At 36.0% G+C, this 14,428-nt stretch overlaps 1 protein-coding gene across 3 annotated transcripts; it reads left to right on the forward strand.

Moving 5' to 3' along the window:
* Window positions 1-763: 763 nt before the first annotated feature.
* On the forward strand, window positions 764-9,483 carry LOC121860361. 3 transcript variants are annotated; one of them, XM_042357461.1, is made up of 2 exons: window positions 764-1,026; window positions 8,060-9,483. In XM_042357461.1, the coding sequence occupies exon 2, from the start codon at window positions 8,930-8,932 to the stop codon at window positions 9,344-9,346; it is 417 nt and encodes a 138-aa protein (XP_042213395.1). In that variant the 5' UTR covers window positions 764-1,026; window positions 8,060-8,929; the 3' UTR covers window positions 9,347-9,483. The 3 variants fall into 3 exon arrangements, with proteins under 3 accessions (XP_042213395.1, XP_042213394.1, XP_042213396.1); XM_042357460.1 differs by lacking the exon at window positions 764-1,026 and adding an exon at window positions 1,362-1,472; XM_042357462.1 differs by lacking the exon at window positions 764-1,026 and adding an exon at window positions 1,839-1,966.
* The last annotated feature ends 4,945 nt before the right edge of the window (window positions 9,484-14,428 follow it).

Consider the following 14,428-nt stretch of genomic DNA (forward strand, 5'->3'; position numbering starts at 1 on the left):
AGTCAGGCTTTTCAACTCTGTTGCAAATTAAAACAAAGCAACGTAGTAGATTAGAGGCAGAAAATGACCTGCGTTGTGCCCTTTCAAGCACTCCTCCGCGTATCCCAGAATTGGCGAAGAAAAAACAATCACAGGTTTCTCATTGACTGTAATCTTCATCTGAATAAAATTAATTACAAATTTACAATATCCTGGTATTCTATTGAACTTTTTGTTTATTGCATTATGCTTCAGTTTGGTCTGTTAAGTAATTCATTATATAAAAAAAACAAAACTATTTTACTTTTATTCAAGTTTTATAAATCCATCAACATTTTCAAGTGGCATTTAATTTGTAAAACTCCACTATAAAAATAATCCATATAAAATTTTAAATGTATATGTACTAATATGGAAAAAATAAAGGATTTTCAGTATTATATGCATATTATTTGGAATGCACTTTTTGAGGCAGACAATCTTGGAAAGGAGGGGGGAATGACATTCTGACATATGGTGAAAGGTGTGCATGGGGCAAACAAGGCTGAGAACCACTGGGCTAGCCAATACACGGTTTAATCTGGACAATATTCAATTAAATCTGGAAAACATGAAGCTGAGGTCTGAACAATAATACATTAAGTCCTTAACAAGACAGTTTTCTTATACCCAGACAATATACAGTTATCCCCAGGGAATATGCACTTTCATTTTTACTTTTATCCTCTTCGCCAGTTAGGCTCGTTTGCCGCTTGGGCGATCGGTCATGTCTGGCACTATTGCCAAGTACTCAAAGACTAGTCTTTGCCAAGTACTGGGCATGCACTGGCTCCTGAACAAGGAAGGTAGACTGAACCTACTCCAGTGCTGGTCAAGTCTGGTCTGGAAACAGCTCACACTTGTTACCGTTACAACACTCTCTGGCAGGTTGTTCCATGAGTTCACAACTCTCACCCCGAAAAAGTTTGCCCTCACAATTTTCTTGACTTGCGGATTCTTCAACCTTGAGCTGTGACCCCTTGTGGGTCGGGCGCCCGCCAGCACCAGGTAAGAACACTCGAGTGATCAGTGCCCTTTCAGATGTTTATACACCTCAATTAGGTCTCCCTTGCCCATCTAAAGTATAAGCTAGGCAATTGCAGGCGCTTTAATCTCTCTGGGTAGCTGAGGTGCCGAACTGCTTGCACCAGTCTGGTGGCCCTCCTTTGGACATTTTCAATGAACTGACAGTTCTCCCCCCTAGAAATATATTATGCCCAGACAGTACACTGTTATGTTAAATATATGTTAAATTATTCTATTCTCAATTTTTCGTTTTATTTGTCGTTTCACCACACCTCCAAACTGAACCAATTCTACAACTAATTTTCATATACTGTAATAGAAAATGTATATACTGAAACAGAGATTTAACCGACCTCCCGCACTAGTCAAACTCCAAACACTAGTACCCTGTAGTCGGTTATTCAGTATCTATAGTAATCTCCGAACTGGTATGTATTAATAGAAGTATTGTTTAAGTTTCGGTCATCCGAGGAATCTTGGGAATTTAACTATTGGAATCAGTAGAAGTTGGGGGGAGGGGGTGCGATGTTAACCCCAAACCCCCGGTTCGGTTAGAGACAGTTCCTGGGTTATGTTGCTAGGTTAGGACGTTAGGTTAGGCTAGGTTAGATTATAGGGATGACTGAAACTAAAATTTTACCAGATTATTATTTGGTTTAGCACATCTTAAAATTGCATAGAAGCACTTATTTTTAGAAAATTTCTACCTCATACATGCTTTCCTCAACCCTTAAAGCCTCTTGGAAATGTGTTTCTTTCACAAAAATCGTACACGTGAGGAACGCTTAAGAAATTAGATCAATAAACCTTGTTCCACCACAAACTATCTGGAGCCGTGATGCGTGTCACACTGTCTGCCTCCTCTCCCTTCCCGGTGGGGTTAAGGGCTTAAGGCCCCCCGCAGGGGTTAGGTTAAGTTAAGGTAGGTTAATTTATTGAAAGTAAGGGATCTAGATGTTTGGTTTCTGATGTATTTTTTGTTCAGAACTCACCTTGGTTTTTGATGGAAAATAGCTGTTTTTGATCAAGTATGTCTTTCATCCTTTTTTCCGTCTTTTTTTTTCAGAAACGACGCATTTCCCATGGAAACGAAGGTCAGATTTGAACACAACATATCAAAATACATCAGAAATCAAACATCTTGTGAAAAAATTCGAGGGTGTGCTAAAACGAATTATGCCATAATAGACACCTGCAGACTTTTGCTGCAATTGGAGGAAACTTTATAAGGATTCGTTTTAATATCCCCTTCGTTTTTTTATGGGAAATTATTGTTAAGGTGTATTTTGGTGTGCTTTGTTTTGATCTGACTCCCTTTTTTGTGTAAAATCCTCATTTATGACAAAATGTCATGACAGAACGAAACAACCAAAGAAACCTACCTAACCTTACCTAACTTTTAGCCTGGGAGCTCTGCTCCCTGCCCCCCACCCCCACCATATTAAACAGAAAGTACCTATTTTGATATTTGGTACCGATGAAAGCAACTTTGTTGAAGCGTCATGGTGTAATTGACTAATTTTACGTTTTTAGCAGATGTGAGAGTACACTTGGACTAAGCGGGTCAGTTGTAAACTAACAGTTGACATGGAGCGACTTAGCAGATTGTTTTGGAGTAGTATTTACGGTAAATAATTCTACTTTAGACATTACAGTACCTCCAAAATAATAACTATCCAAAAGCATTGAAAGGAACATAACAGATATCTAAAGCCCAAATGGCAAAATATTAACTCTTTCTCTAGAAACTAGCGGGGACGCTAAATTGAATCATAATCGAAACCTTTAAACAAATCAGGGTAAATTTTTTATTTTGGACAACATGGGAATTTTATCTTTGCAATAGTTTAGATATGGGCACCATGATGACTGGGGACGTAGGGGACTGCATGCATGCTGATTACATTGATTGTTTTATGCGATTTTTACCATCTTAGTTAAATGACCAGGTTAGGTTAGTATATGTTACGTTACATTAAGTAGAGTAAAACAACTGATTGTCAAAGTGGGAAGCATTCTAGTGGGATGACACAGTGCACACCAGCCACAATAGTATGCTTGGAGTGATTGCACTAATTTTATGCCTGAAATACCAGTTTTCGAGTGTGAATTAAAAAAATTGGGTAATTATTTGGATCTTGACTTGCTAGTTTAGTGGACAATTTTGCTCTCATTTTGCTCAATATTTGATGGTAAATGCATTGGAGACAGTCTTTTTTAAGGCCCACAGTTCAGACTGTCGGTACCGACAAAATAAGAATGTTTGGCATTGTGCGAAAAGACGAAAGGCCGATCTTCCAACATGTGTTAATTAAGGTAATTTTTTTTACACACCAGGTGGTATCCACCCCCTTGGCTAGCTAGATAGGTCAGGTCCTGGTTTCTCTGGTTAGGAGGTTTGGTTAGGTTTCATTTTGACAGTATTTTGCATGTTTTTACTCCACAATTTCCCTGTACATCAAAGCCCTGCCCACTTTGAACAATCAATAGGCATTAAAATGTCAGGTACTTCTAAGAAGAGGAATTTGAATGAATCCAATTGCATAATTATGTTCACACTGTATAATACAGTACTGTACCTTAATTTTGTGAGACTCAAACATAATGGTTGTCCCTTCAGTATTTGGCAATGTTTTGAAATGATTGTGGTGAATTTCCAGTTAAGGGTATGGATGAAATACTGTATTGTAATGTATATTATTCAAGTCAATGTCTTGTGAAATATAATGTACAGTACTTATTGTACTTACAGTTTTTTAACAAAGGGCTACCGGTAACTGATGTATTTTTTTCATCAGTAATAATGTATGCATTTATTTCTTTCGGTTCTTATTGTTGGAAATCTTTTGAATTTAAATCTAAGGTTTGATGTGAGTACCATCAATGTCTTTTCAGAACACATTCTGAATCATCTCCGGAGTTGTTTTAGTAACTGACATTACAATACAGTTTGCTGTTTTGTAAACTTCAGACTTTGATAAAGTCCCACTCAAAGAAGTCTAATGGTATTAAGTCCAGAGATCAGGCTGCCCAGAGTCTGTTTCCACCATATCCAAGTCAACAATTTGGTAAGAGTTGTCACGGTACTGCACTGTATGCCTGAATAATATTTCTTAGTAAAATGGATCTCTAACATGTTGAAAGACAACCTTGTTGAGAATGCCATCGGAACATCATTTGGGCACATCTTGGTGATGGACCAGTCACAGAAGAAATTTGTTAACTGGGTTCTCATCTCTCAATGTTACTTTTGTCTGAGGAACTCTGCTGGCTTTTGAAGCCTTATCTGTTCATAAATGGTGTTTGGGCTTGTATTGAAGAGGAGGTAGAGCAGTGGCTCTTAACCTTTTTAGAGCTGCACCTCCCCTATGATCAACCTTGAATCCACGACACCCTTGATCCTCGAGGGGTCACAGGGCTGGATCCAGGCTGATGCAACCGATGCACGTACATCGCTCAAAAATTCTGACTGATGCAAAAGTATCATATGCAATGCTCAAATAATTGACCTGTTGGTAACGCAATCTTATTGTCAGTGTTGACCTGCATGGCCCACCAGTTTCTGACTGTAGCCGTCTCATTCCGTACTTAAGTGGCAGGTTGACAAACTGTCCTCAGGGATGGAATACAGTAAAACCACCATAATTTGTAATCCCCTAATTCGAAATCACTCGTAATTGTAATGTTTTGCTGTTACAAAATATATGTTAGAAATTTTGTAATATTTGGTTGAAATTTTGAAATATGAGAGATCCTTGAAAATACTGCATTATGATTGTATATTACATCTTTCGTAATACCATACATGTATTTGGTAAAATTTTGAATTATGGAGATGTTTACGAATATGTATAATGCACATGTCGCCATGGGATGTGACCACTTGCCTCACTGTAAACAAGTACGTGTTTACTTTGGTATATATTTTAACATAAGTAATGCAATGTTTATTTTGTCGGTGTAATTAACCCTTAAGCCCTGGGTGACGTTCCAGAACGTTCGCCTATTCCCGCCACTGTTTAAATATCCAGCACGGTTTATCAGGTTCCAGTGTGACTATTTGCCTGCCATGCCACACGCTCGGCCACAAGGAAGTTTCCTGAACATAATTACCTACTTTTGTTTGTTTCATTTCCATTGTTTGTCCATTTTCTCATGTTGTATTGAAGTAATATTGCTAAAAGTAGTGTACTAGTTGTATTATAGTGTAGTATTACTGTAAAATTATGCCATGATTATGTTATAAATGTATTATTTTATGCATTACTTGCTCTACCAAACACAAAGACAGCCAGGCAGACTGGCGCCTGACTGCGTGAGTGTTGCCAAGCACTTTTTATAAAAAAATAATACAAATAAAATAATCTAAATGAATTATTTATAGGAAATAAGTATTATTATCAGTAAATATATGCATAATTGGCCATCTCGGACACAAAGGCAAGCTAAAAATAGCTGGTAAGTGCATAGGTGACCACTAGCTCAGCTGTCAGAACAACACTGTCCCTTTAACTCCCTCTGCATTGCCAGGGAAGTTTCTAGAGGGTCAATATATAGTTTTTCTTACTTATTTTTTATTGTTTTATCTTTTAAAAAGGTTAAAAATGGTATGGGGTACTGCCAGTGGCACCCTAACCCGGGGCTTAAGGGTTAATATAATGTTCGGTTACCATCTGTAGTAGGATCAGTATACTACATCACAAGTTGCATGTAGCATTTTGAAAGTCATCGGACCCATCCTGGCAGATACTTTTTTGAGATGTTGTACATTTAATGCTTATTGATATGTGTTTGTATGTGTAAGTGTCTGTTTGTATATACCTGTATAACTGTACAGAGTTATTGTATTGTGTAAACAATATTGTTTAAAGTAATAAAACTATAGGTACAGGTATATACAGTCTTATTTAATTTTGTTTTATGACAATATATAGGCTGAAATATCTGGCTAAACATATATTTCTCGAAGAAAATATTACCCTGAACTTAATTATTGATTTAAAATATGGCATCGCGGAATGAGGTGTAAAAATTCCATATTTATAAATTTTTTAAATCTGATCTAGCTGCAACTACAAAAAATTAAAGATTGTTCAGTCAAATTTGAGGTCTGGATCTAGCCCTGGATCAAAGAACACTTTTTTTAAGTTCCAATTTCAATGAACTTTATTGTCTTTATAGATCTAACCTAAAAAAGGCCTGGACTTCTTGAAGATAAAATTTCAAAGTCATGCCTGATTTTCTGTTTGAATATTTTCATTTTATAAAGAAAATTATTAGTCAACATCAGTGTTTTAAAGCCATTTTCCATGCCTAGGTTCTTTTCACATTCTGTTTCTGTTGTTGCTGTTTCTTCATCCCGTTGGGACATGTGATATGTCTCCTGACTGTTGGTATGACTTAGGTGCATCCTCTTACAGTTCGTGACATTGAATCATAACAGCCATTTCTTCGACCACTCCTGAAGCTGCCAGAGGTTTTTCTGTAGCTCTTCCATTTGGTTCTTAGTTTTCCTGAATAATTTGGCAATGTCTGCAAACATTTGTATGGAGGAGTGTATTGCTTCTTTCATGTCATTTGTGAAACAAATAAACAACAATGGGCCCAGTACACTACCCTGTTGTGCTCCACTTGTCACAGGTACACATGACGGTTTTATGTCATTAAGCACCACACACTGCTTGCGGTCATGAAGAAAGCCTCCGATCCATGCTAGGACACTTTCCGAATCCTGTGCCTTTCTAGTTTGATTCTCAGCTTTTCATAGGGTATGCTGTTGAAAGCCTTCTCATAGTTTTGCACGAAAAAGGCTTCAAAATGGATAGTTAAAGGAAAAGAGCTTGAAAGACAAAGAAGATGCAGGCAGAAAAAAAGGACAGCCAACTCAAAATGGTACAACACAAGCTGATAACACTTACTGTACTTTTAGTGTGGAATATTTTGTGACTTGGCTCATTTCCTTGTTTAGAATTTGTTCTACTTTTAAAACAATATGAAAGGCGTTTGTGCCACTTGAATAAATATAAATTGAATACACATTTATAGGACTTCCCAATTTAGCCAAATTTTACCTTTTTCTTTAGCAATGAATAGGCATTAAACGGAAATCTTTATTGTTTTATATTTTATTCCTTGGTGCTAAACGTACAATACCTTCACAGCACCAATGGCAATTGAATTTCTTATAAATATAGTATAAGGGGAAACACAGTATAATGAATGTTTGATTAATCATATAGTCTAAGTAAAACTGAAAGTTTTGTTTTATGAATGTTTTTCCACCTTATGTCATCATCCATTGCTGAGGTGAATATGGAAATTATTTGTTTACATATTTAGTAAAGAAATAACATAAATGCAATGGGTATAAATATTATTTCAGGTCATATTTTGTATTTAATAACATACTGTACTCATTTCAGCTTAACACAATTAATGTACTGTACTGTATGCCTTTTCATTTTTTTTAAATACGTAAATTATTCCTGAATGTCCTTGAGTGACAATTTGGTACAGTACGATGTATATCATATTACAAGTATATTGTTTCAAAATATATATTAAAATATTAACTTCCTGTGCATGAATTGTTCTTATGAAAACTTGTTTTAGCATATACCGTAGTAATTAATTTCTGTTACTACGGGATTTCACAAAACTGCATTCCCCCCTCTAAAATATAATGCATCTGGCATTTGCCAGACTTGCTTAATAAAGTTTCTGGAAAAAGTGACATCATTTATTTGGGTGATTGTACAGCTACAGAAATGAGTTCTACACCCCCTGTGGTAACCCGTGTCTCCAAAAAGCTACTTACATGACTTCTAGCAAACCTATCCACCAATCATGTCTGTCGTTACACGACCAGTACCCATTCATTCATAAATAGTATACTACTACTGCAGCGGTGCCGTTTGGAAACACGGGCTATCACAGTTAGTTTAGGAACACATTTCCAGATCTGTACGTTTACTGTATTGAAATACATATTCTAACATTGCCTGTTTAATTTCAGGCAACAACGACTTGGTGCAGTCTTGCCACAGCTTCACCACCTTACAGTAGTTCCCTTTGTCCATTGTGTAAGGCCAAGTCATAGTCATTATAATGTAAAGAAACCTGAGAAGAAAAACTGGTTAAACTGTACTTATGGGGCGTATGTTTATTAATTAACTAAGGACAACAAAATATGCTCAGTAACTACTAGATTACTGTACAGTATTCCTCTTTCTTTGTTGGATCCATGTCAAGAAGGACCTTTTATGACCATTACTGTATATGTACATTAAATTTTCTTATGAAACAGCAAGTAGGCCATTGCCTCTACATACCATCATTAAATTATATCCAGTTTCAACAAGAACAGAACCACTGGGTTTTGCCATTTTTTGTTTGTACTGTACAGTATCTGCTAAAATGAGGAATAGTTCAGTGATGGTTTGTTTTCAGTCACTGGAGTGTGCAGATCACATTACATGTGTAAGGAGTTTCCATTCACTGATTCATAAGTAAATTCAAATTTAGGTAATGGGAATAACATACACAGTAGTATCTAGAGCTGGATTTTGTTAAGTAAAAGGAGTACATTGCAGGTGCTGTACTTTGATAACACTTCTTTGTCATGTACAGTACTGTATTGATTAATAAGTGCATGCCCCAAAACTACAGTGAAGGTTATACAGTATTCTCAGATTTTTTCAATTACAGTATAATGCCAGTCACTATAGGCAAGTACTGTACTGTACAGTACAGCGTGGTTATACCAGTTGTGACAAAAGTCTCTCCCAGTTGATACCCAAATAAGAGGGAACCGCAGTCTGTCCAGGCAGAGGTTGAGTTGGCGGCAGAAGAGGCAAGGCGTGTGGCAGGACGAGGGTTCGACGAGATGACAGAGGAAGACATACGGGCTATGTTGGAACCTGTTATGCCTACAGCTGAGGATATTATGGAGGAAGACAGACGGAACATAGAAGACAGCCCAGAAGAACAACCCGCCGCACAACCCATGTCAAAAGTCAGGGAAATTATTGAGTTGAGTGAACGGTTGAAACACCTCATCGAACAGCACCCTCCCCCGACTGGCGACAGTGAAAGTGTGTCTGGTATCATAGGCAGAGCACTCCAGCCTTATGTTGACCAGCTAAACCATCACCACAACGCATTGCGGCAGAGACAATTTAGGGACTTCTTTCGTCAACAACAACAACCACCTCAGCCACCTGTACTACCTCAAGCTGACTTTGAGGGTTTTCAAGAGGATGAGGAGTTACTCGAAGAATTAGTGCCGGGTGGGGACCACTAACTCTCTACCCTCTAGCCTCGGAATCCCTTCCCTCAAGACCAGCTCAAGTCTGTAAGTACAGTAACATACACAGTAACAAATGTATTCTTCTTTATTGTTCCCTTTTCATCACTTTGTAATAAACCTAGCCATGCCTGTGTGTGTTTTTGATACTTACCATAACATTATCTATGTCTTTAGTGGGTCTAAATGGTCGTAAAATGGGAAAATTGGGGTTGGGTCTTGGGTGCCTGGAACCAATTAGAATAGATCCCATAGTTTCTGTACTTTCGTTATCGCATTTTTTCGTTATCACGCACTCGGTTTGACCCCAATTAGGCGTGATAACCAAGGGATGACTGTACTATAATTTTCAAGTACCCCTAAGTTGTGTGTTTTGTAGGTGATGTTCACATAGCTTTGATAACCTTTACTGGACTAACATAATATAATATGGCCAGTTAATCGATGCTGCAGATACATCCTAACATAATAGTTTTGCTGATGAAATATATTATCTGTCATACTGTATGGTTGAGATCATGTTATGTGCTGATTTACCAGGAGTAAATAAAATGAAAGATAAAACAATTTTATATCACATTTCATAGATACAATATATGTACTGCATACAGCAGGGGTGGCGAACCTATGGCACGCGTGCCCAAGGTGGCATGCAAAAAAATTTTGTTGGCACGCGGCATGCACTGCCGCCCCAAGATTTTTTAAACCCTACCCATTATATATATATATATATATATATATATATATATATATATATATATATATATATATATATATATATATATATATATATATATATATATATATATATATATATATATATATATATATATATATATATATATATATATATATATATATATATATATATATATATACTGTATATATATACAGTGACCCCTCGGTTAACGAACTCAATCCGTTCCAGAAGGTCGTTTGTTAACCGAAAAGTTCGTTAACCGAAACCATTGTTTCAATCGGTTTTTGGGTAATTGGTTCCAGCTCACCGAAAATTTCCTAAATTCAACAAAAATGGTAGAAAAGTTCACTTAATATGAGGTGTGTATGTAGAAGGCTCCTGGATGATGATGATGATGGGAATTAGAATGGGGGCGGAGGAGAAGGAAGAAGAAAAGGCATTGGGGTGGAAGAGAAGTCACCCCATGGCACCATTTCATCCATAAAATTTTAGTTCTCTTGGTGTATTTCAAGATTATTTTCTTTAAATCAACACTGCACTGCATTATATATTGTCAATATGTAAAATATATTTCAAAATGACCAATAATTTGCTTGGAAACACAGAAAAAAAGCATTTAGTTGAAGGGAGTCTCAAGCAGGATGTTACCTCCACTGAAAACAGAGAGAGACTAACGCCTGTCTGGTGTGTTAACAGGCTGGATGGCATGCCAGGAACTAGTTTCTTTACCTTCAATTATGTTCAATAGTTGTTAAAATGACTAAAAAGTTAATATTAAACTTTTAAAATTATTGAATAGTATAAACTTCTTGATATTTACTAAAATAGTAAGGAATTTAAGCCCTAGAACCGATTAATGTATTGGCGGACTGATACTAAAGCTGGTTGCCCGGTCAGTGCAAGCGAAAACATGTTGAGGCCGGTTTGTAAGAAATTCGTTAACCGAATTTTTGTTCGTTAACTGAATTGAAGATCCTTATGGAAGGCAGTTCGTTAACCGAAATTTCGTTAACGAGGCGTTCGTTAAACGAGGGGTCACTGTATATATATATATATATATATATATATATATATATATATATATATATATATATATATATATATATATATATATATATATATATATATATATATATATATATATATATATATATATATATATATATATATATATATATATATATATATATATATATATATATATATATATATATATATATATATATATATATATATATATATATATATATATATATATATATATACAATGTGTGCAGGTTACAGGGTCAATTGAACCCACAGGGTACCGCGGAAAGTGAAACCATAAAGTGAACAACAGAACATATGGGATTAATTCCAATAGCGACTGGCCCGACCACCAAACTCCACTTTTTCCGACGCGATACCTATTTTGTAGTAAAAATAACATCTTAATTTTATGATGGTATGCACACACAATTAATATTTAAGAGAAATACAGTCGCCAGGTTAATCTCCATTCAAATAATGGACTCAAATCCCTCCCCCCTCTTCCCAGCTCACTGGCCCCTACCTCTCTGAGAAATGTTTGGGTGAAAACACTAGATTTTAACGTTTAGTAATAAATAATACCTCAGACTAAAGTTAGGATAATATAATTGACATTTCTGGATTCCTTGCAGGTCAGGGTATATTTTGAATGTAAACTTCATATATTTTGCACAAAAGATAAAATATTTGCTTTGTGTAAACCAAATTATTACATTAGATCTAAAATTTGTATGTCTAATGCAAAATCCATGATGTTTATATTCAAAATGATCATCATATTGTAAGAATTCCAGCAATGTAAATTATATTCTGGCCGGGTAATTTGTATGAATTTTATGAGCTAAATAAAAAATTATACTTTGCCCGCGTATATGAGTAGATGCACCGCGGTAAGTGAAAGTCCGGTTCTGGCGAGGTACCTCGTAAATGAGAAATCGCGGAAAGTGAAACAGCGTAAAGCGGGGTAATAATGTGTGTGTGTGTGTGTGTGTATATATATATATATATATATATATATATATATATATATATATATATATATATATATATATATATATATATATATATATATATATATATATATATATATATATATATATATATATACACACACACACACACACACACACACGCCAATAACGTTTAATAGGTGCCTGAAAAATGCCGTTATTTGTGTGACATTAAAATACATGTAAAAAGGGTTTATTGGTGCTGCCGCCCCAAGAATTTCACCCAATTTTTCCTCTTAGAAGACCTCCTAACACTTTTTGTTCGCTGAAATGAAAAGAATTGGTATTCAATCATCAAAATAAAGAGTTTGAGTAATATAACACTTAGCTTGAGGGAGTTTTTGAGGTGCTTGGTGCGATGCTTGTTCCGTATCTGAGGGACGCTAACACTTGCACTGTCTTTCATTCTACAAGCTAACCATTTCACAAGAAAATGCTCTGTTATCACTAACAACCTGTTTCTATGACTTTTATCATTCATAGCTCGCCTCGCATTTCCATCACTACCGAAATATTTCTTAGCCAGCGCAATACAGTCGACCCTCGTTAATTTGGACCCCTTTAATCCGGATTTCGGATAATTCGGACAAAATCTGAACGAACTTTTTTTTTTTTTTTTAAGGAATATTACCTACGCGGACCTCAAGCTAAAATGGTGGTCCACCCACTGCTGGGATAAAACATCAGCGTCTTTTTGGTTAAATGTAACATTTCCACCACTAGTGTGGGGGGGTGGGGGGGGATGCAACTTTTAGCTTCAGACATGAAAAATATTTACCATTTACTGCCAGTAAACAAAGGAAACGTAAAATATGTACCAATTAGTAATGAAAAGTTGTGCAGTTCCTTCAGCAAATGAAGCTCACCAACTTACAATAGGCTAAATTACCTTACAACGTGTTTTAAGTAGTCTATGTTGAAGTTCTTAGCACAGGCTAACTTATCATATCATATACGGTATCACAGTTCTCATTGATCTACAAAAAATACCGGTAATAAAAACCTTTTCGATATTTCACACTTAATATAATACCCCGTAATCTACTTCAACCTCCTATTGTTTACAACGACGCATGACGCACCACCAGCTGTTGAGTATCAGCTAGACGGTACACGTGTTTTTTTAATCGTTTTCAGTTAAAAAACTGTTACATCACATGTATATTTTACCTTAACTGTGCCTGAATGAATATATTTTCGGAAATAAATAGTAGTTTTGCTGAAACGTGATGTATTTTAATGTAAAATAGGATAAAATACATGACGAAAACAAGACTTACTAACGATGTTCAGAGGATTACTGGATTTTCTGCTTTTGGTTAAATACTGTTATATTATTCTATTCATATTGTGTGCTTGATATAATACATTCGCGATGTAATATTTTTGCTGAAATAACGTCATGATAATTAAGGAAAGATGGGATAAAATAAATTGTGGTAACAATGAACGCGCTACGCTTTTTCTTTAAGTTCCAAGGCTCATTGCATGTCGCTTCGATGGTTTTCGGATTAAATTGTGGCCTATGTATTCTATCCTTATTGACTTGAATAAATACTACGATACCATATTTCTGAATATTTTCATTAAAATCCATCCAAATCATTTTCCTTGTCATCGTCTGCAGCACCAAACAGCTTCTCCCAGTCCTCTCCTTGAACAGGGCTAGAGGATACGTGTTCTTCAAATCGTTTTCAGTTAAAAAACTGTTACATCACACGTATATTTTACCTAAACTGCGCCTGAATGAATACATTCTCGGAAATAAATAGTAGTTTTGCTGAAACGTGATGTATTTCAATGTAAAATAGGATAAAATACATGGTTCTGGGATTGTCCAATAGATGGGTCACGCCGCGGCCGTCTTGTTCGCACGTGAGTCACGCCAGTCATTCTTGACCTAGCGCCCTATTCCAGTATCAGTGCTGTGATGCCCTGCAATTTTCATTGATATTTCAGTAATTAGGCATCTTTCCACCCCCCCACCAAAAAAAACAAAAAACAAAAACAAAAACATATTGTAATGTTTTATATAGCTAGTTATATGATGTTTACAGTACAGTATTTCCTGTATTTTTGTTACTGTGTATCATGTTCAGTGTACAGTGTATATACGGTACTATCTTTCCTATATACGGTACTATCTTTCCTAACCTAACCTAACCTAAATCGGTTAATTCGGACAATCAGCTAAAACGGACCCCCCCCCCCTATTAGTCCGAATTATTGAGGGTCGACTGTACTCTTCTTGGTCTCCTCTAAGTTCCTCTTAATATTTCTCACTGTAGACTCAGGACAGTTCAATTTCCTCACAATATCAATGTTCCGTGCACCACTTTC

The sequence above is a fragment of the Homarus americanus genome, unplaced genomic scaffold (assembly GCF_018991925.1).
Source record: "Homarus americanus isolate GMGI-L3 unplaced genomic scaffold, GMGI_Hamer_2.0 scaffold17737, whole genome shotgun sequence".
NCBI classification, from domain to species: Eukaryota; Metazoa; Arthropoda; class Malacostraca; order Decapoda; family Nephropidae; genus Homarus; species Homarus americanus.

Excerpts from the sequence above, each read along its gene's own strand:
- LOC121860361 (XM_042357461.1), top strand. The coding sequence starts at position 8,930 with ATGACAGAGGAAGACATACGGGCTATGTTGGAACCTGTTATGCCTACA.